General features: G+C 55.4%; 9 protein-coding genes across 9 annotated transcripts; 5 read left to right on the top strand and 4 right to left on the bottom strand.

Moving 5' to 3' along the window:
• The first annotated feature begins 1 nt into the window (after nucleotide 1).
• BZA05DRAFT_348762 (DNA polymerase alpha/epsilon subunit B-domain-containing protein) lies at nucleotides 2-1894 on the top strand. The gene is made up of 5 exons (XM_051481238.1): nucleotides 2-103; nucleotides 183-360; nucleotides 446-497; nucleotides 547-1619; nucleotides 1655-1894. The coding sequence occupies exons 1-5, from the start codon at nucleotides 54-56 to the stop codon at nucleotides 1760-1762; spliced, it is 1461 nt and encodes a 486-aa protein (XP_051342554.1). The 5' UTR covers nucleotides 2-53; the 3' UTR covers nucleotides 1763-1894.
• Nucleotides 1895-3614, bottom strand: BZA05DRAFT_388443 (centromere protein Chl4/mis15/CENP-N). The gene is made up of 2 exons (XM_051482674.1): nucleotides 3070-3614; nucleotides 1895-3003 (listed from the first exon to the last, which is right to left on the bottom strand). The coding sequence occupies exons 1-2, from the start codon at nucleotides 3407-3409 to the stop codon at nucleotides 2093-2095; spliced, it is 1251 nt and encodes a 416-aa protein (XP_051342553.1). The 5' UTR covers nucleotides 3410-3614; the 3' UTR covers nucleotides 1895-2092.
• A 3364-nt stretch (nucleotides 3615-6978) lies between these two features.
• BZA05DRAFT_200478 (component of IIS longevity pathway SMK-1-domain-containing protein) lies at nucleotides 6979-10855 on the top strand. The gene is made up of 8 exons (XM_051479489.1): nucleotides 6979-7194; nucleotides 7448-7544; nucleotides 7680-7761; nucleotides 7871-7920; nucleotides 7990-8325; nucleotides 8427-9242; nucleotides 9306-9807; nucleotides 9870-10855. Exons 1-8 carry the CDS (start codon nucleotides 7075-7077, stop codon nucleotides 10630-10632), a joined length of 2766 nt encoding a protein of 921 aa, XP_051342552.1. The 5' UTR covers nucleotides 6979-7074; the 3' UTR covers nucleotides 10633-10855.
• On the top strand, nucleotides 10856-11479 carry BZA05DRAFT_200473 (uncharacterized protein). The gene has a single exon (XM_051479488.1). The coding sequence runs from the start codon at nucleotides 11078-11080 to the stop codon at nucleotides 11402-11404; it is 327 nt and encodes a 108-aa protein (XP_051342551.1). The 5' UTR covers nucleotides 10856-11077; the 3' UTR covers nucleotides 11405-11479.
• An 859-nt stretch (nucleotides 11480-12338) lies between these two features.
• Nucleotides 12339-14710, bottom strand: BZA05DRAFT_388436 (HCO3-transporter). Its single transcript, XM_051482673.1, has 4 exons — nucleotides 14073-14710; nucleotides 13909-14002; nucleotides 12845-13848; nucleotides 12339-12787 (listed from the first exon to the last, which is right to left on the bottom strand). Exons 1-4 carry the CDS (start codon nucleotides 14498-14500, stop codon nucleotides 12442-12444), a joined length of 1872 nt encoding a protein of 623 aa, XP_051342550.1. The 5' UTR covers nucleotides 14501-14710; the 3' UTR covers nucleotides 12339-12441.
• Nucleotides 14711-16740: 2030 nt separating this feature from the next.
• BZA05DRAFT_434001 (P-loop containing nucleoside triphosphate hydrolase protein) lies at nucleotides 16741-18447 on the top strand. The gene is made up of 2 exons (XM_051486298.1): nucleotides 16741-17557; nucleotides 17612-18447. Exons 1-2 carry the CDS (start codon nucleotides 17099-17101, stop codon nucleotides 18389-18391), a joined length of 1239 nt encoding a protein of 412 aa, XP_051342549.1. The 5' UTR covers nucleotides 16741-17098; the 3' UTR covers nucleotides 18392-18447.
• Nucleotides 18448-20642, bottom strand: BZA05DRAFT_388432 (uncharacterized protein). The gene is made up of 2 exons (XM_051482672.1): nucleotides 19996-20642; nucleotides 18448-19932 (listed from the first exon to the last, which is right to left on the bottom strand). Exons 1-2 carry the CDS (start codon nucleotides 20500-20502, stop codon nucleotides 18673-18675), a joined length of 1767 nt encoding a protein of 588 aa, XP_051342548.1. The 5' UTR covers nucleotides 20503-20642; the 3' UTR covers nucleotides 18448-18672.
• Nucleotides 20643-20772: 130 nt separating this feature from the next.
• BZA05DRAFT_433999 (P-loop containing nucleoside triphosphate hydrolase protein) lies at nucleotides 20773-23499 on the top strand. Its single transcript, XM_051486297.1, has 2 exons — nucleotides 20773-21030; nucleotides 21083-23499. Exons 1-2 carry the CDS (start codon nucleotides 20818-20820, stop codon nucleotides 23414-23416), a joined length of 2547 nt encoding a protein of 848 aa, XP_051342547.1. The 5' UTR covers nucleotides 20773-20817; the 3' UTR covers nucleotides 23417-23499.
• Nucleotides 23500-25339: 1840 nt separating this feature from the next.
• On the bottom strand, nucleotides 25340-26719 carry BZA05DRAFT_200423 (uncharacterized protein). The gene is made up of 2 exons (XM_051479487.1): nucleotides 26501-26719; nucleotides 25340-26398 (listed from the first exon to the last, which is right to left on the bottom strand). The coding sequence occupies exon 2, from the start codon at nucleotides 26283-26285 to the stop codon at nucleotides 25530-25532; it is 756 nt and encodes a 251-aa protein (XP_051342546.1). The 5' UTR covers nucleotides 26286-26398; nucleotides 26501-26719; the 3' UTR covers nucleotides 25340-25529.
• Between the last annotated feature and the right edge of the window lie 484 nt (nucleotides 26720-27203).

Below are 27203 nucleotides of genomic sequence, written 5' to 3'. Positions count from 1 at the left end.
CCCTGCATCATCCCTACGGCACACTCTTACACACAAAATCCACGAAATTCGCAATGGCTTCAGCCCCCGAACCAGCCGTCCACGACTTTCTCCATTGCCCAAGGTAAACTATTTCTGGCGAAAAAGAATTATACCTCTATATTATATCATCCAATTGACTGATACTTCGCTGGTTCTAACAGAGATGTGACCCAAGCTACACCTACAGCTAGAGCCCTGGCTACCCACCAAGCTTCGATCCGCTTCACCCTCGAAGAAAAATCATACCAGCAGCAGTTCTCGGACATGTACTTTCTGCGACTGGCCATATTGAAGCCAGTGGTGGAGAAGTTAGCGAAGGAGGCGTGGAAGGAGTTTGAGGTGGGTATCTGCAACGGAGGAGCAGAGGAGGAAGAAGAAGAAAAAGAGACCTGGGGATTGCATAGTAACATGGTCAAGGAACTAGGTCGCCGGCGAGAAAGCACAAGGAGTCGAGAGGGTACTGGATGTTCGGCAAGGTTCGTGACACCTCTCTTCGTGTCGATGCATTGTGTTGACCAAAAACAGGTCAGCTGTGCTGGGTCACCGGAACGATATACATGGATATGCCTCTGAAGCCCAACATTCTCAACGACATCGTAAAAGACCACTTCACTGTGCCTGTTTTACCGAGAGAAAAGTTCGTCGACCCGAACGTAGACCAGGTCACCCTCGAAGACGAGTCCGGACGACTACGACTTACCGGTAGTGTGCTGGAGACGCATGAGTTGGTGACTGGTGTGATTGTTTCTGTGCTCGGCTCGGAAAATGCGAATGGAGACTTTAGTGTAGTCGATGTCAAGATTCCGGACCTGCCATCGCAGAAACCGTTGCAGCCGAAAGGAGTGGCACGAAAGAGGGTGGCGATTGCGAGTGGATTGGGAATCAGCGGCTCGCAATACGAGGGGCTGGAAACACATCTACTCGTGGAGTACCTTCTCGGAGAAGCCGGAGGTGACGAGGACCACCGAGACGCAGCCACCATCTCACAGTTGATTCTCGCCGGAAACTCACTCGGCGAGGCTCACAACCCGATCGACGACAAGAATACTGAGGAAGCGCGCGATGCCCGGGCCACGAAATACGGCTACGATGCCGCTGCCTACAATCCAGGCCCCACCAAAGCCCTCGACGCAATCCTATCCTCCCTGCTGCCCTCGATCGGAGTTACAATAATGCCCGGCTCCTTCGACCCCGCCAACATCTCGATGCCTCAGCAGCGCCTCCACGCCGCCCTCTTCCCCACCGCCAAGCTCTACGACGGCTCCACGCTCGAGCGCGTCACGAACCCGTGGCTGGGCGACATCGACGGGGCCACGTTCCTTGCCACCAGCGGACAGAACTTGGACGACATGTACAAGTACGTTGAGGGCACCGACAGGCTGGTCATGTGTGAGCGGCTCCTGCGTTGGAGGAACATTGCGCCGACTGCCCCGGATACCCTCTGGAGCTATCCGTTCCAGGAGGACGATCCGTTTGTGCTCCACGATGGAGAGTGCCCGCATGTTCTCATAGTCGGAAATCAGCCGAAGTATGAGACGTCGGTCGTTGAAGGTATTTTCTTGTCATCTGCTTCCTCTGACGACGACGACGAGTGGGGGGTTAAGTTAATAATTGCGTAGGAGTCGATGGTCAGAAGGTTAGAATCATCTTGGTTCCCAGGTTTGATCAGACTGGTGAGATTGTTATTGTCGATCTGGCGACCATGGTGCCGGAGAAGGTGTGCTTCAAGATCGAGGAGTAATACCGATTGCACGAGGGCATTTACTGTTGATTGTTGATTGTTGACATGTTACTGTTTTTTTTTACGGCGTTGATAGCTACCTAGATCAAATGGGAAGGGAGCCTGCAGATTCCATGATTCTTCGATAGATGCATATGATAGTATAATACCTACTGCCATTCCCGTCTCGCACGCTATCGTATCGTACACACAAGTGACCAAGCAAAGGAAACAAATTACAAGAGCACCAAAACCACCAAACACCAGCTACCCGCATATACACAGAAGCAAAACACGCCCACATAGAAATATAGAACGAACGAACATCAGAGGGGAGCCGCATCCCGCCTATTACGCTTTACTAAACTTCCCATCGGCCATCTTCCTGAGCAGTTTCCGATTCCTGATGATCCCGCTGGTGACGCCCTCCTCGCCGAGCATCCAGCCCGGCAACTTCTCGACGACAGCTCCGCCCCCCTTCTTCTCCGCCATCGCACGCACCCCCGCAAAGACATGCGCGCCCATCAACCGCACGCCAATCGTGGGCCGGAACACATCCTTCCCTTTCCCTTTGCACGCACTGGGGAACATCTCATCAACCTCAAAATACGCGCTCTCGACTGCACGTCCATCGCCTGCCACACCCGTCGCTCCAAACCTCGCCTTGACCATCTTCCTGCGCTTCCTCTCCTCCCCTTCTTCCCCGTCCTCATCCTCAGGTTGCACCACCCTCGGCACCGCCAGCGGACTACTCTCAAAGCCGTCGAGATAAACGCTCCAACCTGCGCCCAGCCCGCCAGCGCCGTCCCCCGCGCCGCGGTGCGAACACAAGCTCTCCAGTGTCTTTGCGACGAAGCGTCCCGGTTTCAGTGCGAACCTGCAGTGCGGGCGCGAGACGGCGTGCGCGATCGCTGCCAGCACGCTGTCGCGCAGACCATCGGTGTTGCTGGCCCCCAGCGTTGTGAAGACATGGTCGCTGCCCGAGGGGAAGGCGAGGAAGAAGATGGAACTGGAACGCTTGGTGGGGGGGTAGGAGGGGGGGGTGTATGGGGAGTGCAGCGAGATGCGCAGGACGGTGAGGGAGAGGAGAGACGGGTGCAAGGCGGAGAAGAAGTGGGCGGTTTGCAGGGGTTTCAGGGAGGATTGGAGGGTGGATAGGAAGGTCGGCGTATAGAATCGTGGGCGGAGAGGTGTGTGAGAGGTGCTCAGCGGTGACAGCAGGAAGGATTGCCATTTGCTCGAGGAGGGGTGATCGATCAGGTCTGGTATATCGCGTATTAGCTGCTGCAGCCAGCGGCACGTTGCAGAGGAGGGTGGGAGGTCGGTACACTGCCACTCCAGCTCGGCAATCGCGAGGAGCGTAGCACCATCGCGCCACTCCATTTCCAGCATTCGTTCGGCGACATCCTTCGCACGTATTGCATTCTCTTTCTCGAAATCCGCATAGACCTCTTGCGCCTCTTCGAGCGAGAGCTCCTCCTCGTCGTCTGGCGGCGGAAGAACAAGGTTGGGCGAGAAATGCTTGACGTGCTCGGGGTCCAGCCAGCGCTTGGCCAGCGCGAGGAGCGAGACCTTGCTCAGCCGCGTGAATAGTCGCCGTGTCTCCCGTGTGTGCGGAACTACGAGGGAGTGCGATAGCGAGGTTAGGGGAACTTTGCGCGGACGCATGGCGCTGTGGTTGCTCTGTGGTTGCTCTGTGGTTACCTTTGTTGTCGTTCGTTGCTGCTGCTGCGGGCCCTGGGAAGACGCGATTCGGGTGTTTGTTGATCTGATCTGATGGTATCACAAATTCACAATGCGTGTCGCAGTAGGTACCTGGAGTACGCTACTCGACCCTGGCAAAATGCAGCCGAAGCAAACGCGCGGATAAACGGATGTGAAAAATGCCATGGAATATTTGTCCGAGACAGCGGCTTCGGCACCCTGAGTCCCTGACTCCCTGACTGCTTGTCCTGACTCCTGGCTCGCCGCTCGCGTGTGACTCGTGAGCGTGAGACGGATTAGGGTTGTTCTGGGCTCTACCTTAGCGAATCGGGCCGTGCTATGTGTGAACTAACACGTTCCATGCCTGGTTACACTACGGATGTATGTGTCTGGACGGAGGAGGGAAGCTCAATGCTTTGTGGACACTCCGTTTGGCACCTGCCTTTGTTTATCCGGCTTTACCAACCTTCGGCGGCGGCAATACAGGCCACTCCACCCAGCTCATCCGTCTCAGTCTCGCCCCTTCCCCGTGCTTTTCCAGGCAGTTTTTCGAACCACAAATTATGCTTCTTCTTCCACGCTGTTCACAATCCATGATCATGATCATTACCGATCACTCGCTCCCTACTCACATGTGTTTCTATTCCGGTTTCTTTGTTTCCGTGATTCGTACTGGCTTGGAACTTGGCCGGCTTTTCGAGCTGCTCTTGAGTCTTATCTTATCTCCCCGTGCACTGCTTGCGGGCGTGCCGGTGTGTCACAACTACCGTAGAGTACGGTATCTACGCCTGCGTGCGAAATGCGTGCATGACGTGGGTTTAATTTAGCCTGGCTTGGGCGACTGGCAAAAAGCGGAAGCAACTTGTAAGCAAGCTCTTCTCCTTGAGGCTTGGAAGGATGGGCGAAGATGCATCGCCACAATGGGATGGACGGTGGAATGTATTGTACGGTATCGGCTCATTCTGTAGGTAACTTTCATTCGTGGGGGGATGGGGGGACGAGCGGGCTGGGGCGCTTGGAATAGTTGCGTAGGTAGATTGTCTTCATGTGATATTCGTCGCTACATACGGGAACAAACGACAAACGGACTCGGAGCACGGTAGCCAGTGGCCACTCAATTACCGTGCCTTCCCCAATACAAAGACGTCACTCTGTAGAGAAAGAGGAATCGCTCTCCACAGTAGGCTGCAAGGTCAAGGGTGCGGATCAGGATCAGGATCAGGATCAGAAATGCCGCCCATTCCTGGCAGCTGAAGGAAATAGTCGATGACACAACCCCACCCCGCCAAAGCGGTTTCGATGACAATCGGAGCTTCCCCTTGTATGTAGGTGCCAGCGAGCTCACCATTGTGTGGGCATTCGCACAAGGTTGTAGGTTGCACTTCGCTACCTATCTATGATCCGTAGTCTCCAAGTCATGTCGAAGTATGAGAGAAAGAGTCGGTTGACCGTCGAGCGGATTCACGATCCTGAACCGCGGCTGGACGACGTGATAGTATGCTGCCATTCGGCTGGAATCAGGCGAACATCTGTGAGGTGCAGGTCGACGATGCTATTATAGCTGTGTGGACAGCTTTTGGGAACGATGGTGGGTTTGTGGTATTGGAGGATCCGGTGAAGCTGTCCTAGAGGTTGCTGGCCGATTGATCCCTTACGGTTTGAGCGACGATACGAAGCAAAATGTGGAGGTGTCTCGTCGGAAGTCGGAGGTGCTTTGGGTTTTATACCCAATGCACTAGAGCATGGCAACTAACTAGTGCCAAGTGGATGCTCGGCTATGCCCGAGATCGTGAGTTCCGTTCCGTGTATCTCAGTCCAGAAATAGCCTGAAGCCGCACTCAGCATGCCACCACCTGGGGGCTGAAATGCGGAGAAGTGATGTGGTGAATGGCCAGAAGTGGGTCCGAACGGCCGATAGTTGCTCTACATGCATGCGGAGGACAGGTGGACGGGTGGACACGAAGAACACCCTGCCTCTGGAAGCAAGCTCCTCCTGCCGCAGCAGCGTCAATTGCTCGTGCCGATTCATTCTCGCTCGTCCCATCAGCGTCAATTACTCTCGCTCCTCTCCATCCTATCGCTTTATTTGGCCTGCGGTGTGTGTGGGGTAAGAGCTGCTTGGGGAAGAAGAAGAAGACGATGATGTGGTATCTAGAGGCGACATGTAGGATGTATGCACTCATGCAACGTAACTCTGCAGCAGCAATGAAGATGGGACGCCCGTTCGTCATCCATTACATTGGCCATGAGCATCATCACCAGAAATCCCATCACCAGCACCACCACCAACACCAACGCCAGCTAAGCCCGTCAACCAACCAACCAACCGGCGAGCCAGCCAACCAACCAATTAACCACCATTGACCCCTCCCACCCCCTCCCCCTCTTGCACCCACCCCTCCTCCCCCCAGCCCAGCACCATCATCAGCTCGTGCACTCACTCACTCACGCCTCGTCGAACCGAGAATCTCGACCCCTCCCCACCCACCCTCCTCATGCTCTACATATCATACTCATCCCAGTCGCACGCAATCTCCCCCCAATTTTAACTCCGCACTCAGTCGCTCGCCCGGCGCTCCTTCCCTTCCCTCGCCCCCCAATCCGACTCCTTCCCGTGTTGTGTGCGTGCGTTGCGTGCGTGCGATCCTGCTTGCTTACGCCCGTGCGTGTGTGAGTGTGAGCGTGATCCGAGTGTGATCCGAGTGTGTTTGTTGGAAACTTGGTCGGTTGACCGACCTCTCTCTATCGAAAAGCCATAGAAGGAAAGAAGAAGGAGGAGAGACAAGATCCACAGAGCCGCATCCCATCGCCGCCGCCGCTGCCAAACTCACTAACTCGAAGTCTGTGTCCATCCACTTCGCTTTCTTCCCGTCTCTGCTTCCTTGCTGCCTGCCTGCTTGCCTGCTTGACCGGGCTGTGTGTGTGTGCGGTGTGTTCCTAGTTTAGCCACCGCTGCCCACTTCACTCCCGCTCTACCTATTCCATCCATCCAGCTACCTACTCCATCTAGTCCCTTCCTCAACCGAGAACACGACAACACAAGACAGACTCGAACTGAACCAAAACCAAACCAACCTCCACCCACTACCCACACCACCCCCCCCCCCCCCCCATCAACCACCACCACCAACCTGCACCACCTTCAACCCGCGCCACCCACAGACGATCGACTCTCCGACGCGCATCACCCATCCCTCCCTCCCCCTCCCACCCCCCTCCCGCTCCTCCTCTCCTACTACTCCTACTACTCCTCCTCTCCTACTACTCCTACTACTCCTCCTCGTATCCCCCGAGAACCCGAGCTCCCATCCATCGCACTCACCCACTCTCGCTAACGCGCACGCACGCGACTCGGTATCCGCTTCGCTGCGTACCATACCCAACAGCAACCTGCGGAGTCCCACCCACCAAGGCAATAGAGAAGCGTGAAGGGTAGATCGGCTCGCGAACACGAAACAGGGAAAAAGGGAAAAAGGAAAAGGAAAAGGACAGGAGAGAGAGGAGTTATTGGAGAGCCGGCCGCGTGCGACGGACTGGACCACGGACGACGACGGACGACCCACCGACCCACCGACCCACCGACCGCTACCCCCCACGCACGAACGCACACAAACATACACACATACAAGATGATGCCGCTGTCGGTACCGAATCCGCCGACCACGCCGCGACGAGTCAAGGTCTACGAACTCCGGAATAATGATTGGTTTGATCGGGGAACGGGGTACTGTACGGGGCATTTGCTGAACGTAAGGATCTTCTAACCACTTGTACTTTCTTTGCTGCGGCGATAAGGGGAGGGAGGGGGTGGAGGACGCCGGGAGACCGCGGGTCAGAGAGAGGTGCAATAGGAGGATGGGGGGACGGGTTGTGCTCTCCTGCCGGCCTACCGGCCTGCCAGCGTGCGCGTGGCTCGGGGATGGATGGGACGGGGGGGTTGATGATGTGGGTTGTTTGTTACGGTTGGCTGACGCGCGCGCACTTCGCGTGGGGATATCACAGGATGAACCGCACATTCAGGTCAAATCGGAGGAGGAGTCGGATCGGGTCCTGCTGAACACCAAGATCATCAAGGACGACGGATATCAAAAGCAGCAGGGTGAGTTTCGGGAGGAAGATCTCAACTGGATATTCAAAAAAGTGGAAGGCAATTATTGATGCTCCACCAAATTATTTTTTACAGAAGTGGTGCCGCGGGCTACTGTAAGAGCGATGGCTAATAGTGGGAATGCAGAAACTCTCATCGTCTGGACAGAACCCCAGGGCACCGATATGGCGCTCAGTTTTCAGGAGCCGGAAGGTTGCGCCGCGATATGGTTTGTTTTGATCTCCTTGGATTGTGGAGGTGCTTGGGGGAGTCGCGCTGGGCTGGGGGCTGGCTGGCTGGCTATGGCGAAAGGAGAGACTGATAAGGACTGTGTGTAGGGAATTCGTCAGTCATGTCCAGAGCCATCTCTTGTCCGTGTCTGGTGCCGGTATGCAGCTCACTTTGGAGATACCCGCGCCCAACGACCGCTTGAGCTGTACTGACCAGATGCCTCCAGATGAGATACTGTCCGACGATGCGACCGAGACCGCGATTACGTCACTCGTCCAATTGCCCGGGCCGACGCTCGGCAACCTCGACGAAGTCGAACTGACGATACGGCAAGCATCGTTGACGACCAGCGGACGGGACGCCCTGGGGAAATACATTCTCAACGAAGAATACATCGCGAAACTGATCCCGCTCTTGGACGATGCCGAGGATCTGGAGAGCATAAACCACCTTCATCGCCTGTGCAACATCATGAAGATGATCATCCTACTGAACGACACGGTACTAGTGGAAAAGATCGTGACTGACGAGATGATCCTTGGAGTGGTGGGCATTCTAGAATGTATGCATGACGATGGGTGATCTGGCGGTCCAGCTCTGCCGAATTCGCTTTTTTATTTGCTTTTTCCATCATGCACGAACCCGCGCTAATGCACCCTGCAGATGACCCTGACTTTCCGAGCCACAAAGCCAACCATCGTCAATTCCTGGGGGACAGGTCGAAGTTCAAGGAAGTCGTGCCCATCCGCGATCCGGAGGTGGAAAAGAAGATTCACCAGACATATCGGTTACAATACCTCAAGGACGTCGTGCTCGCCCGGATACTGGACGATCCCACATTCTCGGTTCTGAATAGCCTCATATTCTTCAATCAGTTCGATATCCTCCAGCACCTGCAGAGCAACCAGACGTTCATGAAGGAGCTGTTTTCGATCTTCCACGACCCGGAAGCTCCCGCGTCCAGGAAGAAGTTGGCGATACTGTTCATCCAGAACTGTTGCTCCATAGCGAAAAGCATACAGGCGCAGGCACGAGCTCAGCTGTATACCCATTTCATTCAAGGCGGCTTGTTTGGTGTGATCGACTATGCTCTGATGGAGAAGGATCCCGCTGTCAGGATAGCTGGAACTGATGTCCTGGTTGCCATGATCGACCATGACCCTGCGATGATGCGGGCTTTCATCTACCGGCAGATCAACGAAAAGCAGAAGCCGCTGACACATACGTTGATCGAGCTGCTTCTTGGAGAACAAGACCTCGGAGTCAAGGCGCAGATTGCGGATGCGATCAGGGTACTGCTGGATCACTCGCAGGGAACACCGCTGGACAACATGGGCAAGGGAGGAGACATGGCAGCCAGGATACATGCGCGCAGCAATACTATGGATAGCGAGACGGAAGGGTTTCTAAAGACATTTTATGAAGAGTCGGCGAAGAAACTGTTCGCGCCTCTGCGGGAGCTGGAGGGTCGGGAGTCATGTATGTACACATGTTACCCGATCGGATTGTTGTGGCGAAAAAAGTACTGACTTGTTGGTTTAGTGGCAGGTTTGGGAATTGCGGAAGTTTCGCTATACTCTCACCTCGTTGAGACGCTCTGTTTCTTCGTGCGACAGCACTCGTACCGGAGCAAATACTTTCTGCTCTCGGAAAACCTGCCCGCACGAGTGGCCCAACTTCTCGGTTCCCCGGAAAAACACCTTAAACTTACGGCATTGAAGTTCTTCCGGACGTGTATCGGCTTGCAAGATGAGTTCTACATACGGCACATGGTGAAATATAAGCTGTTCGAGCCTATATTGAATCTGGTCATCGAGACCATGCCGCGGAACAATCTGCTGAATTCGGCGTGCTTGGAGTTTTTTGAGTTTGTCCGACGGGAAAACATTAAACACATTATTACGCACCTCGTCGATAGCTACCGGGAAGCCATGCAGCGTATCGGTTACGTGAAGACGTTCACGGAGCTTATCAACAAGTACGATCAGCTTCACGACCCTGCGCCTGCAAGCCGGTACCAGGACTCCAACTACTCCCAGCAGCGGTGCGTATCTCCTGGTGTGATATTCTTTGCTTTGCGTGACTTACTGACTCTTCCTGCAGAAGACAAATCAATGGAAACCCGCGGTGGCAGGGCCCCAACGACATGGACGCCGCCGAGGAAGCGTACTTCAACACCTCGGACGACGAGGACAAGGATGAGGAGGAAGCTGCGCCAACATTGCCCGTCGAAGTCAAGGTTACCCCAGTGAAAATTCTCAACGGGTCGCCAACTCCCAAGCCGTTAGTCGATTACGGCGATGACGATGAGAACGACGAGCTGGAGGTCGTTGCCGCCAAGGCCAAGACCGCAATAGCGGAATCCCAGACCGAGTCGAGTGGTGTGACTAACGAGAACAAGCCCCCCTCGCCAGTGGCGTCCCCGACGTCGTCGCAGAAGCATGAACAAGAAGACGTCGTTGTCGGACCCCCTCCTAAGAGGAGGCGGGAGAAAGACGAGGATGACGAAGACGAGCTCATCAAGTTGTCCAGAAGTAAACGTAGAAGTCCGACTGGGGGTGGAACCGTCGGCAGCGGGGGTGGTGGCAGTCAGCCGATGGGACGGAAACGTAGCTTCGGGTTGATGGGATCAAACGTGACAGGACAGAGCCCAAACAAAAAAATTGCCATCTCCCTGGCACCGAAGTCAGGTTCTCCCACGACGTCTGCCACTCCTTCACCGACCACCCCAACGGGCCCGCCGACTGCGGTGGTGGCGGTGGCGGTGGAAACGGCAACGCCAACTGCCGCAGCAGCCGAGCTGCCAGAGCCTAAGCCGGAGGGAACCGCAACCGCAGTGGATGCCGAAGCCGGAGAAAAGAAAGAGTAGAACCCGAGATTTTCTCTGTAAATGTCAACGGTGCGGGTGGTGATCTTTTTTTCTTCTTTTCTTCTTCCTGTTGAGTCGAGGTCGGTCGTGGCCGGTGGTCAGTGGTCGGTGGTCGGTCTTTGTTCGTTTTCCTTTGCCTTGCCTTACAGGCCTTGACTCGCGAGTCGTCGGAGCAGTCGGAGCCGTCGGAGCAGTCGGGGCCGTCGGAGCAGTCGGAGCCGTCGGAGCCAGCCCTTGGGGAGTTCGGGTTTTTCTTGTTTTTTTTTGTTGGTCGTGCTGCTGTCGCAGTTGTCTGGCTGTCGCGGTTGTCAGCCTGCTGTTGCTTGCTTGCTCTCGGGTGTGTGTCTTGCTTGCAGATTACCTACCTACCGACCTACCTATACGATCATATCGTAGTGCTGCTCTCTACCTACCTACTCACCTGCTTCCTTGACGTTACGTTTACATGTGTCCGTTTCTTCTTCTTCCGATCCTTCTTCTGATTCTTCTGATTCTTCTGGTTCTTCATATCCTTTGTCGTTTTTTTCTGATTCTGGTTCTTCTTCTTCCGATTCTTCTTCTGATTGTTGACACTTGTTGGCATCTCTTGTTCCTCTGCTGTGTGCTGTCGGTTGCTGTGTCTGTTGTTATGTCGTGCTGTGTTGCTATGTCGTGCTCTGGCTGTGTCTGCTGCTATGTCTGCTGTGTTGGCTGTGTGTTGCTGTGTTGTGCTATGTTGCCGGGCGTACTTGATTGTTTGTGCTTTGTGCTCTTTCTTCCTCTGCGGTTCTGATGGTTGATTCTGTGAAGGTCAGTTAGCTGGTTGGTTCGATTGGCTGGTTGGATGGTTGGTTGACTGAGCTGATCCATCGGATATGGTAGTAGTAGCAGTAGTGGTTGTCGTAGTTGTCGTGGTGGTCGTCGTTGTCTTCGTCGTGGCGGACTAGGAAGAAAGGAAGGATGGGAGGGATGGAAGGCAAAGGAGAATGTGTAAGATAAAGCGGCAGTGGGGGGAGGAGAGATCGTGAAATGTAGGTTGGTTGGTTGCTTGATTGGTTGTTCGGTGTGGGATTGGTTGATGGGTGGGCTGGACAAGAGCGACGATGCGAGCGACAATAGGAGTGTGTGGCTCAGGCTCAGGCTCGGGGGTTCTTCTTCTTTCTTCGGGGGGTTTATCGATTACTACTACTACTACTACTACTACTACTACTACTACTACTACTACTACTACTACTACTACTACTACTACTACTACCATCACTGCTATTGAGACTGCTGTGATTGATGATATTGTGATTGATGTTAGTGGTGGTGGTGGTGTGCTTGGTGATGATGCAATTGATGCAATTGATGCTGATGCTGCTGCTGCTATTGATATTGATGCTGCTGCTACTGCCGCTGCTGCTTTTATTGATACTGCTTCTAGCACTACTTCTACCACCACCTCTAGTACTACCAATTGACCCCAAAACTTACCATGAACTTACCATGAACTAGCATAGAATTGAGTGTGAATAGAGGGACCGCTGGTGCACGTTTGTTTGATCCGGGAAGATTGTTTTTTTTCCCCTTTAACCACAGCTTCCAAATTCTATATATCTGGATTATGGAGCATTACATGGCACATCGCACTGTTCCAACTTCCAGGGCAAGACATTCGAATTTGGGTTGAGATATGATGTAGCGCGCAGGCGAGTGAGATGATGTGTCGCTGTGTGTGTGTATGTCTCTGGGGAGGGACAGTATATTCCCATTGGGTATCAATATCATTACTCCATCCGCACAAACTCGTCTATGCTACGAAATCTCCCCGCTCCATGATCCATCAAATCAAATAAAAACGCCACCACCCGTTGCACCTCCCTCCTCCTCATCCCTAACTTCCAGCTCCATCCTCCCCTCCCTCCGTTCTTTCATACTCCTAAAATCATTCCCCAACCCCTTTCTACACGCCCACGCGTCCACTCCCTTAAGCGTATCAACCTCCCAGTACCTGCGCATGAGCCTGAGCCTTACGGGCACAAGCAGGACGATAATGATCGGGAACGCTGGGGCGGCAGGCGTAAACGTGATCGCGAAGATGCCGGCGGTGAGGATTATTTGGAGCAGAGTGTACCAGTGCTCGCCTGCGTAGGTGGCGCGGGGGTGTTTGAGAGGTGGGAGCTCGGTTGTTGGGCTAGGGGGGGTATTAGCTAGGCTGGGTGGGAGGGGGGGGGGGGGGGGGGGGGCGAACGTCAGGATGTGGAAAAACCGGTACAGGATGGGGTTTGTGCACAGGCTCTGCTCGCCCATGAACAGGAATAGTCCCGCAAGGACGCTGGTGGGGGTGAGGCCCAGCACGTGCATCAGCGGCGGGGAGACGAAGATGAAGATGCCTATAGCGTGGAGGAGATGTGACCAGCGCTGCTCGTGGACGGCTTGTTTTGGCTCTGTGGGCTGCCCCGGGATCGGCGGGTCGTTGGGCGTGCCCTTCGCTACTTGCACGATCACCGTGTTGCCGAGGGGGTCTTTCTCCTTGACGACGTGCATGAGCGACTCTGAGTGCAAGGGCGCTTGCGGGAGGAGCCCGTTCGCCGGCGGGATGCCGAGGATGCCGCAGAGCGCTGTGGTGCAGCCTAGCAGTGCCACGTCCCACGCGTACCCGGTCGGCTTCTTGAGGTTGTATTTTGGCAGCGTGGCGCAGATGGTCGAGACCTCGACGTCGAAGAAGAACAGCGTTGTGATGATGGCGCCGGGAATGATCGCCGCAAAGATCCAGCCGACGGGGAGCTTCCAGAAATCGATGAAGAACACTGTTCGGTCCGGGTGCGTGGGCTTGAACGTCTTGGATACTGGCAGCCGCTGTTGATCCAGGTCGTTGAGCTCGCCGATCTGCGGCATGCCGATGAAGAAGATGATCGATATCGCGGCCGCGTACTCGGTCAGTCCCATGCGTACGTATTTGTGAAACAGTGGTTTCCACGAATTGGCGGTGGAGAGGAAGACGGCCACGAGAAAGGTGCCGATGCAGCCGATTACCGAGTATAGGAAGGAGGCGAGTGACGTGTTGGCGTGCGCCCGCTCCAGCTCCTGCACCGCTTTGTGGAAGTAGATGATGCTGTTCAGCAAGGAGAAGATCTCGGTCGAGAAGGTTGTGACATAGCCCATCGTCCAGTCGTGAGCATTGAACGCCGCGAGGAGGAGGTGCATCCAGCCAGAGTGGATACAAGCCCACGCCATGAAGGAGAGGTAGGGAATCTGCGACCAGTCAGCCCTCTCCCCCTCGGCCAACAGACGGTGAAATGGGGACAGGCATACGTGAAAGTTCTCATCGCAAAGCGCAAAGATGCGTTCACTGAGGATGCAAAACGGCCCAGTAACACCTAGAATCGTCAACGGCTGAGACGAGAACCTGCGCATTGTCTCATCAGCGCCGCTCGGGTCGAATCACGCCCCATGACTAAGAATGTTCGGGCACCCACAAGGCAAAGATGCAACCGCACAACCCCGTTGAAAACACCACCTCGATGGCGCCGTAATGCTGTTTCGTGAGGACATGTAGATCACTCGCAAAGGTGATCCCGGGCAGCAAATTGGTGAAGAACAGGTACACCGCCGACGCCAGGATCAGCTGGTTGAAGAACCAATCGGTCGGATACCGCTTGACACCGTTGCGGATGTCCTCGAGCAGGAGCCTTCCGGGACGCAAGGGACCACCCGGGGAGAAGAGCCGTTTTCGACGTGGTGATGGTACGGCTGAAGGGATCTCTTTCGGTGGGGGTGATGGAACATCCGGCGGTGAGTCGGCGACAGGTGGTTTCAGGCTGTTCCCGATGTCTCTATTGGCGGGGTCCATGTCTCCAGTCGGTACGAGAGTGGAATTGGAGCTATTGGTGCCGGAACGCGACATTGACACACGAGCGACTGCCACAACAAGGCGCAGGTCCGGTCCAATCGAGGGTAATCTTGAGAAGAAGGATACTTCGAATGGTGGTCACCCCGCCGGGATAAGATCTTATAGAAAGAAGAAAAGCCAGCACCGGCGTGCGGGATATTTCTGGTATTGCACCGGGCGGCGGGCAGCCACTCGCCGTCACTACTAGTAGCAGAGATACTGAGGGTGCGGATGAGGAAAGGAAGGACATCGTCAGTGACGCCTGCGCCATGCAGCTCTATGGGTGGGACTCTACAGGGGTCCCTCGCTAGCCGGACCCACGTTTTTTTTTTGGTGTGAGTCTGCCTTGCGAGCAGGGAGGACGGCGCGGGCTGCGGATCGGGTGTAGCGAACCGGCACCTGCCTTGCTCTGGCCTGGCAGTGCTGGGCGGGAGTACTCTATGTAGATGTCGTCAAAGTGCTTGCGTGTTTTGCAGCGGAGACAGTGTCAGTTCGGAACTGGGCAGAAAATTGGCGCTTGCCACCGACCCAGATTCATTTTCGGGGAGACTACCGTGGCAAAGGCAGCCGTCGAGGCCTGATAGCCAAATACTTGGTACTTACCTGTATCTATGTGGTACTCTATCTAGGGTTAGGGATCGGTGGAGTGCGTGAGGTCTGGGTTGGAGCTTGGTTGGACCTTCCGGCGAGCTCTGTCACTTCCACAACAACAATGGCAACAACAATGGCAATGGCAACCCATCATCCGTCTTGCCTCCGTCCCGACCATACCACACCACAGCGGTCTCGGCGTCGACTGCATGTTTCTCCTCATCTTCAAGAAGACGGCTCATTCTGCATCTAATAGCTAATATCTTGAACCGTCCAGACGACTTCGGCAAGCAGGAGGCATCAGTTGTCGATAGATGCGACATTGCGAGAGGCGACATTCGCAAAGAACGGACCAGACCCCAGCTTCGAGGACCTCATTACTCGGATGGAACATCAACGGCAGAATTAGGGAAAGGCTTTTTCGGTCCAGCAATTCGAATGTCCAACTCGGTGGAGCAGATGGTGCGTGGATCTGGGAATCCAATACCTACGCAACGCCGCAAGGATTCGGTCTGGTGTTGGATCTCGGGCCGATCTAGAGTCGACAGGGAAGGGGCCGTTCTCGACCGTTCTAATGGACAACTTTGTGGCCTGCCAATGGAGCCTTGGACATGGCTAGCAGCAGTGTCAGCAGGTGCGCGGTACTGGCATCTGACCGTCCTCCGAAGGCGCTCAACTCCGTTGAAATGTTTAACCTGTGGGTTGGAGGATACATACTTTTACGAGAGGGCAAATATACTCATAGCTTTGTGCCTACTATGGGCTCCGGCTTCAGTTGGTGGACGAAAGCAGCTTGTGTCTACGTATCAATTGCTCATACATAATAGTTTGGGATTCTTCAATTCTATTTGCATCTGATCCTGCGGGAGGGTCATGGAGAAGACAATCATCTTTCCACTACATGCATCAGATGCCCACGAAGGAACGGGAGAGTTCGTGATGTTGAGTCGTCTGGTCGGCTATTGTTGACGGAAGCTAACTACCGGTATCTTCTATATACGGGGGTTGTCGAATATGCACCCATAAAGGTTCGTCCTCCCGACGATAACGGAAAAACTCATCCTTTCATCTCCTGCTTATCTCTCGCAAAATCCACAGATCACCCTCCCAACTCTGTAGGGGTACGTCCGGGCCCCTTGTTCTTTTCCATCTGACAAGCGTCTGCTAGGCTTACATATGTACATCCAGGTGGAGCGGTTGTATGCGGAATATGTCGCTGTGGGCTGTTTTCTGAGCTTTCTTGCTTGCCGCTTTGCTACAGGTTGGCTGTACAGAATACAGAGGGAAGCACATTGATCAACTGACCCCAGGCGTGCAGCAATGCCGCTCGATCACCATTCGGCCCGCTTCCGGTAGATCTACTTACCTACTCTAAATATTTACTCGGTTCTGTTTGGGATCGCCATTCTCGCTGTTTCGATAACTGAATTCCAGGGATTTCAATACACCCAGGTGCGCGCTAGTGACGAGCTTCAAATCACCGCAGAAGGACACGGTTTTCAGGTTGATATGTCGCAGAAGAATTCGAAGATACCGAGCCGGCAATCTCACTGCTTGCTACTTAGGCAGTGAGTAGCAGTTCCTCCCGAGATATTACTAATTCTCCGTAGATACTAGGGAGTCATCGTAAACATCTTTACTGGAGTTATATCATGCCCGTCAATATATCCCTCCACCAGTTCAGTATGTACTCTAGTTAGTAAATCCAACTCTATCTTAACCTCCCCTCCATGCACTATGCATCCGAGCTTAAACCGGCATCTCACGACACGACACGATATCACATGACTTCGCCATGAAGAAGAAAAAAAGCAGGCCTCCATCCATCTTTCTTCTGTTGCATGTGCCATGTACATAACTCCCGAGTCTGCCTGGAGCCAACAACCGTTGACTATCGGAGCTGAGCCGTTCCTGTTCCTGCATGAGCAGAAAAAAACAACCAGTCCTTCCTCCGGCCTTCCCTGCAGTCTACTCTACTCTAACTAGTCCACGCACCCCGAACCCCCACTCCCCCCCCGCCACATGGCTGCTCCCGCTCGTGCCCTCTATCGCACCACGCTTGCCGCGTCCTCCATCATCTCGCCGCGGCACGCGCCATCACTCGTACGGCTCTGCACTCTCGCCCGAGGAATCAGCGACATCGCTACCTCGGCGGTACCTCCACATCTCGCGGCACCCACTCCTCCCCCCCCTCCCGCCCATGCCTCCCCCGCGCCCAAGCCCAACAACGGCGGCTTCGTCGCGCGCACATCCTTCACCACGGCGGGCTCCATCACGCCGTCGTTCTTCCTTGGCCACCACAAGGCGGGCCTAGACCGGATGAAGGAGTCGGTGGGCAGCGTATCGCTCGTGATCGAGTGCCGCGACTACCGGGTGCCGCTGGCCTCAAGGAACCCGCTGTTTGAGTCCACACTGCTCGGGAAGGAGCGCGTAGTCGTCTATACAAAGCGCGATCTCGGGATGCTGGTGCTGGATGATAAGGTGTGTTTCTAGGAGGGGGGAGGGTTGGGTGGGAAGGGGGCTGATGAAAGCTAGACGCGCGATATCATGACGCGCTGGCACCACCCGCACACAGTCTTCTTCTCGGACACGACGTCACGGGGTGACATACAAACGATCGTATCGTACTGCCAGGGGGTAGCGCGAGAGAACGACAGTCTTACCGGGCTGCGGATCCTAATCGTCGGCATGCCGAACGTTGGCAAGTCGACGTTGCTGAACGCGCTGCGGCGGGCGGGGACGGGGAACGCCACCAAGGCGGCAAAGACAGGCGGCCAGCCGGGGATCACTAGAAAGCTGTCGAATACCGTCAAGATCTCTGGCGAGGAGGATGGGCTGATTTACGTCATCGACACCCCCGGGGTTTTTGTCCCGTACATGCCGAATCCACAGACGATGCTGAAGCTGGCCCTGGTGGGCAGTGTGAAGGACTCCCTCGTCCCCCTGATCACCCTCGCGGATTACCTCCTGTTCCAGATCAACCGTGCGGATCCGAAATTGTACAAGCAGTGGTGTGCGCCGACGAACGACGTGCTGGTGTGGCTGCGGGCGGTGGCGAAGAAGACGGGGAAGCTGCTGAAGGGTGGGGAGGCGGATGTGGAGGCGGCTGCGATATGGATGCTGGGGCGGTATAGGAAGGGGCTGCTTGGGAGGTTTATACTCGACGATGTTAAGGAGGGGGCACTTGAAGAGTGGATACAGGGCGAGGGCAAGGTCGAAGAGAGTGAGACCGCCGCGAGGAGGAGGATACGGAAAGAAAAGTCTGAGGCTAGGAGGAAAAAGGGGGCAGGCGCCCTGGGTGGTGCTGTGGAGTAACACTATATTTCGACATGCAATACAAACTAGCTCTCAGAAGCTGGCGATGCACAAATACACTTCATTCATCCACCGTAGAGCCACCCCGAAAAATAACAAAAAACGCGCAGAAAGGAAACAGAAACAGGAAACAGGAAGACTACAAGTATTCACGCACAGGCTGCTTGCTTACTTACGATGCCCAGAAACACGGAGCCACATACACAGACCATTCATTTACCCACTCCACTGTCCATCACTCACCATCTCGCCGCCCCATCATCGCCAAACCCCACTTTTGACTAGAAGGTACTACCTGCGAGTCTACTAGCAGCATTCTTGGCATCCAACCTGTCCCCCTCGCCGTCTCCCTCCTCAACTATCCGGTCCTCACGCTTCGGCTGGGGAGCCCCAAACTCTCCGCGTTGCACGCCAGCAGCACGAGGAACACCACTCCACGCATCGCCACGAGGGCCCTGGCTTGCGGCGAGGCTCGCCCGACGACTTGACGGGGGTGCATCACGGCCGAGACGGCTGAGTCCGCCGCTAGAGTCGATAGCGCGGATATCCGGGCGGACGCTCTCGAGGGTGGCGAGGGTGCGGCGCTCTGCCTCGATCTGTCGAAGACAGTGGTCGCGGATGGCGGCACGCATATCGCGGGTGGTGCGGGAGAACCATTTCCGGCGCTCTTGGACGAGGTTAGCGGTGACACGTCGGACCTTGCTCTCGAGATGGGCCTCGGTGTGTTTGGCCTCGTCGAGGGCTTGTAGCGCTTCGTCGACCTTGTCGCGGCGGATAGAGCCCTTGCTTTTAAGTACCTCGGCGGTCTGGAGGCGGCTGCGGGTGTCCTTCCGTGCGCTTTCGAGCTCGCGCATGAGAATTTGCCGGTTGGTCAGGGTTTCTTTGACGATGAAGGCATCAGAGGAGTGGTAATTGAGGGGGTCGGCGAAGGTAGTTGCTTCCGCGGTGGCTTGGGCTGCGTGGAAGTCGCCAGCGCTCTGGATCGTGCGGCCGAGTTTGCGGAAGGCATTAGACATGCCTGGGTGGGCCTCAGTCTGGGCCAGAAGCGCGAGTGTGTTGCCGAGCGCGGATTCGGCGAGGCCTAATCCCCGCCGGGCTTTGACTACTGCGTTGACTTTCTGGCCGGTTTCCATGGTCCCCAGGTAGAAGGCTTTGACGATGGGCCGGGCACGCTCCAACTCGGGAGTGTCGTCGGGCGGCGGTGCGAATTGCTTGATCACCTTTCTGCGTACACCTGTGGCCGGCTGTTTCCGACGTACCACTGGAGAGTAGCCAAAGTCTGACTCGACGAAAAACACCATCTCTTCATCCCGGATGAGGACATCGTTAGAACAGACCGTGTTTAGCCAGCGTTGCATGTACCCGCGTACGCGCGTCTCGTCTTCGTCTGTACCCACGCCGGCAGAGGTCGAGGGCGGCGGCACGGCAGGGACAATGCATTCGGGATTGGACGAGAGCAGGTGGTGTGCTAGTTTCTGGAACTCAGGGTGCGTACGGCGGACATCGCGAAACTGTGTAGTGCGGAACTTTGGAAGGTTGGTCTAGATAGGTAGCAGTAGCGTCAGCTTGTTGAGCCCCCCCTAGGGTGTGTTGGGTGTGCGTACGTGCACATCGAACTTAAGAATAGGGTCCTTTCTGCCGGATCGCTCAAGACCGGTGACTTTTGCTTGTAGGTGATATTGCGCTTGGGGCCGCTGCAGCTGCTGAGGGTGTGATTTGTATCTTGCCGGCTGCTGATGCTGAGGTTGTTGCTGCTGCTGATTTTGGGACTCGGCGCGGTCCGAATCTCCAGGATGACTACCGTTGCTCTCCGAAGCTTGCCGTTGTTCTTCGTCGTACTTTGGGCGATCTATCCGTGGCGACTCGGCTTCCGTGAATGCCGACGGAACCCCGAAACCGTCTTCGGGGTCGGTGACATGCCCGAATATGGCATGTTGCGGAGTGCCAAGAGCGGGGGAATAGGCGGGGTAGTTTGGTTCGTGGCCGTCGTCAGCGAAGGACGGAGAGGCAAGCGCAGAGTGATGGTGGGGGGCAGCAGTGCTGTGCGGGTTCGCAAACGGAGACTCCTCTTCGGGATCAGCGAAGCCGGAGTTGAAAGCTGAGTAGTCCATTGGGTGCAGGTAGCCGGGCCTGTGACAAGTTATTCTTGCATGCAGCGATGGAGTGCTGATTTGGTTTCTGGAGAGGGTTGGTGGTGGTGGTGGTGGAGGGGTGACGCTCGCTCCACAGCAGAGAGCTTGGTTGGATGTTGTCTCGCGGATGAATGAGCGGTTAACGAGCAGATGTAATCACGTGGAGATTGGGCTCTGGCCAAAGACCCTGGTTCGATTGATTGATAAGATAACGCAATGGCCGAATTCTTCAGTCGGAGCTAAAGTAAGGGCCAATATTTTTGAGCTTTTCCCACAGCACAGCACTCGCCGACGATGCTCCTCCTTCCCGCTTCCGCCATCGGACGAAACATCTGCTGGCGCTGTGAGCTCATTAGGCCCCATTCGGCTGCAGCTCTCCGTCCTTCGACGTTATCACTGAAGCGACCTCCACCTTCGTTACGGCGATATGCCTCCAGTACGGAAGCTCCCGCCCCGGCCAGTCTTGCGCACACCCGGAATATCGGAATCATAGCACACATCGATGCCGCATGTCTACCCGTCTCCTGTCTCCTACGAGCTACTTCTAACTCTGGCACAGGGGAAAACCACAACAACAGAGCGCATGCTCTTCTACTCAGGCTTCACTCGGCGCATCGGCGAGGTCGATGAAGGCTCCACGGTAATGGACTATCTACCAGCGGAACGAGCACGCGGCATCACCATTACCTCGGCAGCAATAACATTTAATTGGACACCACCCTCAGCCCAAGAGCACATCATAAACCTTATTGACACCCCCGGCCACGCGGACTTTACTTTCGAGGTGGAACGTTCGATCCGGGTGCTGGACGGGGCGGTGACGATCTTGGATGGTGTTGCGGGGGTGGAGGCGCAGACGGAAAAGGTGTGGCGGCAGGCAGCGAAGTACCAGATCCCGCGCTTGATCTTCGTCAATAAGCTTGATCGGGTTGGCGCACGCTTTGGAGCTACGGTGAGAGAGGTGGCGGCAAAGCTGAATGCGTGGCCGGCAGTGCTGCAGTTGCCGGTGTATGAAAACAATGGGAAGGGAGGCGAGGACGTGCTAAGGGGTGTGGTGGACCTGGTCGAGAAGAGGGTCTTCCTCTATGAGCTCGGCGGGGATGGACAGAACATTACGGTTCACGACTACGAGTGGTTGTCCACTAACAACCCAAAGCTACACCAGGAGGCACTCGACGCACAAATTGCGCTGGTTGAGCTACTCGGCGAACACGACGAAGACTTGGTAGAGCTCTTCCTGGAAGTGGGGGAGCACCATTTGATCCCCACGGCCGCTCTCAAAAGCTCCATTCGAAAACTTACCCTTACAGGTAATGGCCGGATCATCCCCGTTCTCTGCGGTGCCTCATTCCGCAATATTGGCGTACAGCCGCTCCTAGATGCTGTCGTAGATTACCTCCCCTCACCTCTTGACCGCCCTCCCACAGACATCACCCACAGCGGAAACCAGTACGCGCTGCTCGACATGGACACGAATCGCACTTGTGCGCTCGCCTTCAAGGTGGTCAACGACCCGAAACGTGGCGCCATGGTCTTCGTTAGAGTTTATTCGGGTAGCCTATCCAAGGCGCAAACTCTATACAACACCTCCCTTGGAGTCAAGGAGCGTGCCCACCGATTGTTACAAATGTACGCCGACGAGGCGGTCGACATCCCCTCCATACCGTGCGGCCACATCGGTGTCATCATCGGCCTCAAGCAAGCGCGCACAGGCGACACACTGATCTCTGAGCACGCCGTTTCCCCCTCTGGTCAAAGTTCAAATGCAAAGAAATCCAAAACCGCAATCCAAAAATACGATCCGAAAACGTTGCAGCTCCGGCCAATCGATGTCCCACCTCCCGTCTTCTTCGCCTCCTTGGAGCCCTACTCCCTCTCCGAACAGAAGCCTCTCGAGGAAGCCCTCGCCATGCTCCTGCGTGAAGACCCCTCCTTCAGTGTCACTACCGACCCTGACAGCGGACAAACTCTGCTCTCGGGAATGGGCGAACTGCACCTCGAGATTGGCCGTGACAGGCTGGTGCAGGAGTTGAAGGCAAAGGCGGACATGGGGAAGATACTGATTGCCTATCGCGAGACGATATCGGTCCCCATGGGCCCAACCCATCACTTCCTCAACCGGGAACTTGCCGGCAAGCCCGCAAAAGCCGGGTGCACCGCCAGCGTCTCGCCGCTCAACATCGACGATCTCGAGGAGGGCGTCGAGATCGGGACCGATGGGAATAATGTCGCCATCCATATCTTGGAGACGTATGTGGACTCTACAGGCGAAACACTGAAAGCCAAGATCCCATCGCATCTTACGGCGAAGGAAATCGAAGCCGCGATGGGTGCCGGCGTCGCTGCCGCACTCTCTCGCGGACCACACCTCCACCTCCCCCTTAGGGACACACAGGTCGAGGTAACCATCAACCCCGCCACCGACCTCACGGCCGAAAGCTCCCTCGCCGCGATCTCGACCGCCACGCGCCTCGCTGTTGGTGACGCCCTGGCCGCTGCACAGGCACAGGCCACGGGGTTGATTGTCGAGCCGGTGATGACCGTCTCCGTTTCCTGCGACGAGAAGGACCTTGGCAAAGTTGTCGCCGACATCTCGTCCTCGCGCGGAGGGCAGGTTTCGAGTCTGGGTGATGGCGAAACGCTAGGTGTGGAGATCGAGATGAAGCGCGTGTATGTGCCGTTCTTGAAGGGTGATGGAGAGAGAAGGGAGGCTGGTGAGGGGATAAAGAGGGTTGTCAATGCTACGGTTCCCCTCGGTGAGATGGTCGGGTATCTAAAGCATCTGAGAGCTATGACCCAGGGGCGCGGGACTTTTGTCATGGAGCTCGAGGGATGGGAGAGGATGCAGGGTCCTAGAGCGAGGGAGGTGGAGAAGGCTATGAGAGGAGAGTAGTTCAAGAGATGTATGTACGATACGATACGAAGTGTATGATAGAGATATCGGGACTGGTACAATCAACTGTCCTCACATTCCTGCCAACGGTGTCAGGCCAATCTCGAGAAAAGGCGATGGCGGCAAGTGACTGTCTGCGGTGCCCCCAAAAAAACAATTCCATCCAGCGGAAACCTCCGAATGGGAGGATTTTTACCTCTCGAGGGTGATGATATTACGGACTCCCAGTGTCTAACTCTGCCGTATGCACCACAAAAAGAGTCTGACAAACACTCCATGAGCGGCTGGGCGGATGGGGAAGCCGTGTATTCAAGGTTCCATAACTATGGCTGTTTACCGTATGTACGCATTGAGGCCGTAATCTGCACCACCCAGGCCACCACTTATTTGCGCGGGGGGGCTTCGGGCTTCCGGCCACCATCGCTCACGTTACTAGACGGCCTTCGGACTTCGCGGGTTGCTTCCATACCTATGGGGAAATTCCGAGCGTCTTGGGCTCTCGGCGAATCCGTAGATTCGGATTCCCTCTCGCTCTCGCTGTAGAGAATATGAGTGATATTCTTCAGTTGCTTGATTCATTCGTAGAACACAGCGGATGACCAGCTAGATTAGACATACCAGACGGAAGCAGAAGCAGAATCAGAAGCAAGTATGAGAATAAACAGGATTCTCGAGGCTCACCCGAGGCTCACTCGAGGAGGCGTAAACGAGGCGCATATGGCCAATGGGGCAAATGTGACAAATGTGACAAATGTGCAATACCTATGTTGGACGAGTGACGACGGTGGCTTTTCGACGAGAACGAGAATCGCATCACTCGCAGGCGCAGGGTGGCTCGAGTGATGCGCTGTGAGTGGGTGTTTCCAGATCCTAAAAAATCGCCAACCCGATGACGACCCGTATAATACCGGTAATGGAGTAGCCGATACTCGAGTCTCACTCTCTACCTATCCTTCCCCGAAATACGGTGTATACACGCAAGCCACCGGGAATCTAGACGTTCGTGGGTTTCGAGTGACTAAACTTGTTCGCTAGAAACACTCCCCAAGCTCCATCCATCCATCACAGCGGGTGCAACTCTGTGTCTTCGACTGCCTATTCTACCTACCTATTCTATGATACCTATTCTACCTCGCCGCTCCCCCTCCCCCCAGGGCACACCTGAGTGAGCTGAGTAACATATCTGGGTAGTTGTCTTCAAATCGAACCATGACCGTGGCGTTAGATCGGTAGTAGATTTATTTTTTGTACCTAGGTAGCCCAGACTCCTAAGGGCGTTGATGGGGGCGACTCAAGTCTGACTTTGCAGATTGATGTCTTTCTTTATTACCTAGCGGTGGCTTACTCTACCTAAGCTCCCCATCATAAACCCACGACTCACGAGGCCGGAACTTGGAGCTTGGAAGCAAAGATTTGGAAGCAAAGGTGTGATGACGGCTCAAAATGCGGTAACTGCTCTACTAGTAGGTGCTATGGTTTACGGTACAGGATCAACGCGAGCGTTCGTGCTCTAACTCAACTTACCAGCAAGTCCGTCACTGAAGAGCATACGCACGTAGCTTCCAACAGCCATGTATCATACCCATCCCAACTCCGTATGTAGACGGTACATATGTAAAACTGTGAATCTTGGAAGCCTAGGTACATACTAGGTACATGCACAGAGTTACATACGCGGCAACTGCGCGGATCAACTACTCGAAGCGAGCAAGTGTTACCGAGGAACATCGCCATCCCGGTTCTGTGTGGTTCTCGGGGCACTAACTAGGCCGCCGAACATCCCATCCCGACAAGTATCTACAACCCTGTGTATGATAGTTACTGGTGTGTACCCAAATACCGCTTCTTTCGATCTCCAGTCCCCATCGCCCTTTCTCCCCACTTGTGTACAGGCAAGTCAAGCGCTGGCTGGCCGAACACGTACATAGTCTATGTACCGAACCACTTCCAACAGCGCGTAACTACATAAAGTGTACATTCACTCACGCTCTCACGTTCTGGAGCCTGGCGGATGTACCCTAGGTAGGTATAACTAGAGTAGAGTAGTTATCCCCGCCATGTCCAGGACATGCTCTACCGAAGCCACTAGGTATCTTCCTAGGTATCTAGGTTTCTACTCAAAGCACTCGAGCGGCGCGGACGTCAACCCGAACAGATGGGCAAGCGTCGGACATGCGGCCGAGCGGCGAGGCGAAATGTCGGATCCAACTCCATTCCACTCCCTCGGGGCGACTCGCTGGCCCTCGCTGGCCCGAGGATCCGACGAGGATCCGACGAGGATCTGACAAGGAATGGACGGGGTATGGACAGCGGAAACTGGAGGGGCCCCGCGAGGGTTTCGGGTGTTTATGCTGTGTATGCTGTGTATATGCAGTCGCGTGGAGAGGTAAATGCTGTGTATGCTGTGTATATGCAGTCGCGTGGAGAGGTAAATGCTGCATCCCTCGGTGCGACTCGTTGGCCCGAGGATCCGACGAGGAATGGACTTCGGAAACTCGAGCTCCAGCTTCATCTTCCAGCCTCTAGGTACCCTTTCCACTGTCCAAACCCGGCCGAACCCTCGCTGACCAGCAACCAGTGACAACCCTCCCAACCCTCGCCATACCGACGTTCGAGCCCGTGCACTGTCAACTAAAGCATAGTAATCCCTAGAGTCCTCTACTCTACCTAGCGAGCTGACCATGCTTCCCGCTTGCCACGCCAGTGACGCCAGTGACGCCACGCCCTTTCCCCGCTCCTCGCTCCTCGCTCCGCAAGCCATCCTGCGCACAACCGGCGTGCAATCGGCGTGCATCGTGGATGTGGATGTGAATCCGAGGCCAGGCCTGCTGCAGTCCGCTCGTTCCAGCGGAATCCATGCCATCGTCATGAGGACCAGACGGGCGATCCCTGGGGGGGCTGAAGCACATGGGCGCGGCTTTCAATTCAGGATTCGGAGTTGTTGACTGTTGTTGACTGTTGTTGTTGTTGGATGACTCGGATCTGCACTTCTCTCGAGTCTCAGCATTAGCCACTGTGCACTGTCCAGTGTCCAGTGTCTTGAGGGATATTCGCTCGCCTTCACCTGCCTTCACCCGCCCTCACCTGCTTTCACCTGCCTGAGCGCCGGTGCTCCCTCCATCCATGAATCATACGCAAGCGCCTTCCCCGCCTCCCCTCCCACCGGAGGGCATGATCGAGAAGCATGATCGAGAAGCATGTCGGCGGCTGATGTCGAGCATGAGCACCAAGCATTCTTCCGAAGTCCCTGATCCCTGGGCCCTGGCGGCAAAAAAAAAGAAAAGTACCCAGAATCCTAGATAAAGGGACTGATACCGGTACCTAATAGGTAGATAATGCGCCGCACGCCGCACGCCACACACCACACACCACACGCCGTACGCCGTACGTCGCACGCCGCGCGCGCCGCACAGCGCACGTGAAGTGCCATTAGAGTAGAGTAAAGTGCCATTAGAGTAGAGTGAAGTGCCAAAAGTGCCAGCACGCGGGCAGAACTCGACTCGACCTGGAGTGAGCCGGGGCTTGACGCTGGAACCGAACCGAACCGGGAAGAGCAGGCGGGCGGCTGCGCTGTGCTGCGTGAGGTCCATTTTCTCCATATGTGCACTTTTGCTGCTGGCATGGGGCACCAAAAAGTACGAAAGGTGGTTTTGATTGGAATTTTTGTTGGTTTATGCTGGAGTTTTGGCAGGGGTGTTGTTGCGGAGGGTGATGGGGGGGATGGGGGAGAGGGATGGGGAGAGGGAGGTGCCTGTCTGGGGGGTCAGTTAAGGCTGATGTTCATACT

This window comes from Tricharina praecox (assembly GCF_024521635.1).
Source record: "Tricharina praecox strain CBS 144465 chromosome Unknown BZA05scaffold_4, whole genome shotgun sequence".
Lineage (NCBI taxonomy): Eukaryota > Fungi > Ascomycota > Pezizomycetes > Pezizales > Pyronemataceae > Tricharina > Tricharina praecox.
The sequence above is the reverse complement of the archived record's forward strand: the minus strand, read 5'-3'. Positions and strand labels throughout refer to the sequence as shown.

Coding starts and splice junctions, on each gene's coding strand:
- BZA05DRAFT_348762 (XM_051481238.1), top strand. CDS start 54: ATGGCTTCAGCCCCCGAACCAGCCGTCCACGACTTTCTCCATTGCCCA. Junction 498..546: donor GGTACTGGATGTTCGGCAAG/GTTCGTGACACC, acceptor GACCAAAAACAG/GTCAGCTGTGCTGGGTCACC. Junction 1,620..1,654: donor ACGACGACGACGAGTGGGGG/GTTAAGTTAATA, acceptor GTCGATGGTCAG/AAGGTTAGAATCATCTTGGT.
- BZA05DRAFT_388436 (XM_051482673.1), bottom strand. CDS start 14,500: ATGTCGCGTTCCGGCACCAATAGCTCCAATTCCACTCTCGTACCGACT. Junction 13,849..13,908: donor TTTGCGATGAGAACTTTCAC/GTATGCCTGTCC, acceptor GACTGGTCGCAG/ATTCCCTACCTCTCCTTCAT. Junction 12,788..12,844: donor CGGTTTTTCCACATCCTGAC/GTTCGCCCCCCC, acceptor TACCCCCCCTAG/CCCAACAACCGAGCTCCCAC.
- BZA05DRAFT_388432 (XM_051482672.1), bottom strand. CDS start 20,502: ATGGACTACTCAGCTTTCAACTCCGGCTTCGCTGATCCCGAAGAGGAG. Junction 19,933..19,995: donor TTCTTAAGTTCGATGTGCAC/GTACGCACACCC, acceptor CTACCTATCTAG/ACCAACCTTCCAAAGTTCCG.
- BZA05DRAFT_434001 (XM_051486298.1), top strand. CDS start 17,099: ATGGCTGCTCCCGCTCGTGCCCTCTATCGCACCACGCTTGCCGCGTCC. Junction 17,558..17,611: donor TGCTGGTGCTGGATGATAAG/GTGTGTTTCTAG, acceptor GATGAAAGCTAG/ACGCGCGATATCATGACGCG.
- BZA05DRAFT_200423 (XM_051479487.1), bottom strand. CDS start 26,285: ATGACGATGGCATGGATTCCGCTGGAACGAGCGGACTGCAGCAGGCCT.
- BZA05DRAFT_433999 (XM_051486297.1), top strand. CDS start 20,818: ATGCTCCTCCTTCCCGCTTCCGCCATCGGACGAAACATCTGCTGGCGC. Junction 21,031..21,082: donor TCATAGCACACATCGATGCC/GCATGTCTACCC, acceptor ACTCTGGCACAG/GGGAAAACCACAACAACAGA.
- BZA05DRAFT_200478 (XM_051479489.1), top strand. CDS start 7,075: ATGATGCCGCTGTCGGTACCGAATCCGCCGACCACGCCGCGACGAGTC. Junction 7,762..7,870: donor GAAGGTTGCGCCGCGATATG/GTTTGTTTTGAT, acceptor GACTGTGTGTAG/GGAATTCGTCAGTCATGTCC. Junction 7,921..7,989: donor CTTGTCCGTGTCTGGTGCCG/GTATGCAGCTCA, acceptor AGATGCCTCCAG/ATGAGATACTGTCCGACGAT.
- BZA05DRAFT_200473 (XM_051479488.1), top strand. CDS start 11,078: ATGTGTCCGTTTCTTCTTCTTCCGATCCTTCTTCTGATTCTTCTGATT.
- BZA05DRAFT_388443 (XM_051482674.1), bottom strand. CDS start 3,409: ATGCGTCCGCGCAAAGTTCCCCTAACCTCGCTATCGCACTCCCTCGTA. Junction 3,004..3,069: donor TGCCGAGCTGGAGTGGCAGT/GTACCGACCTCC, acceptor GCGATATACCAG/ACCTGATCGATCACCCCTCC.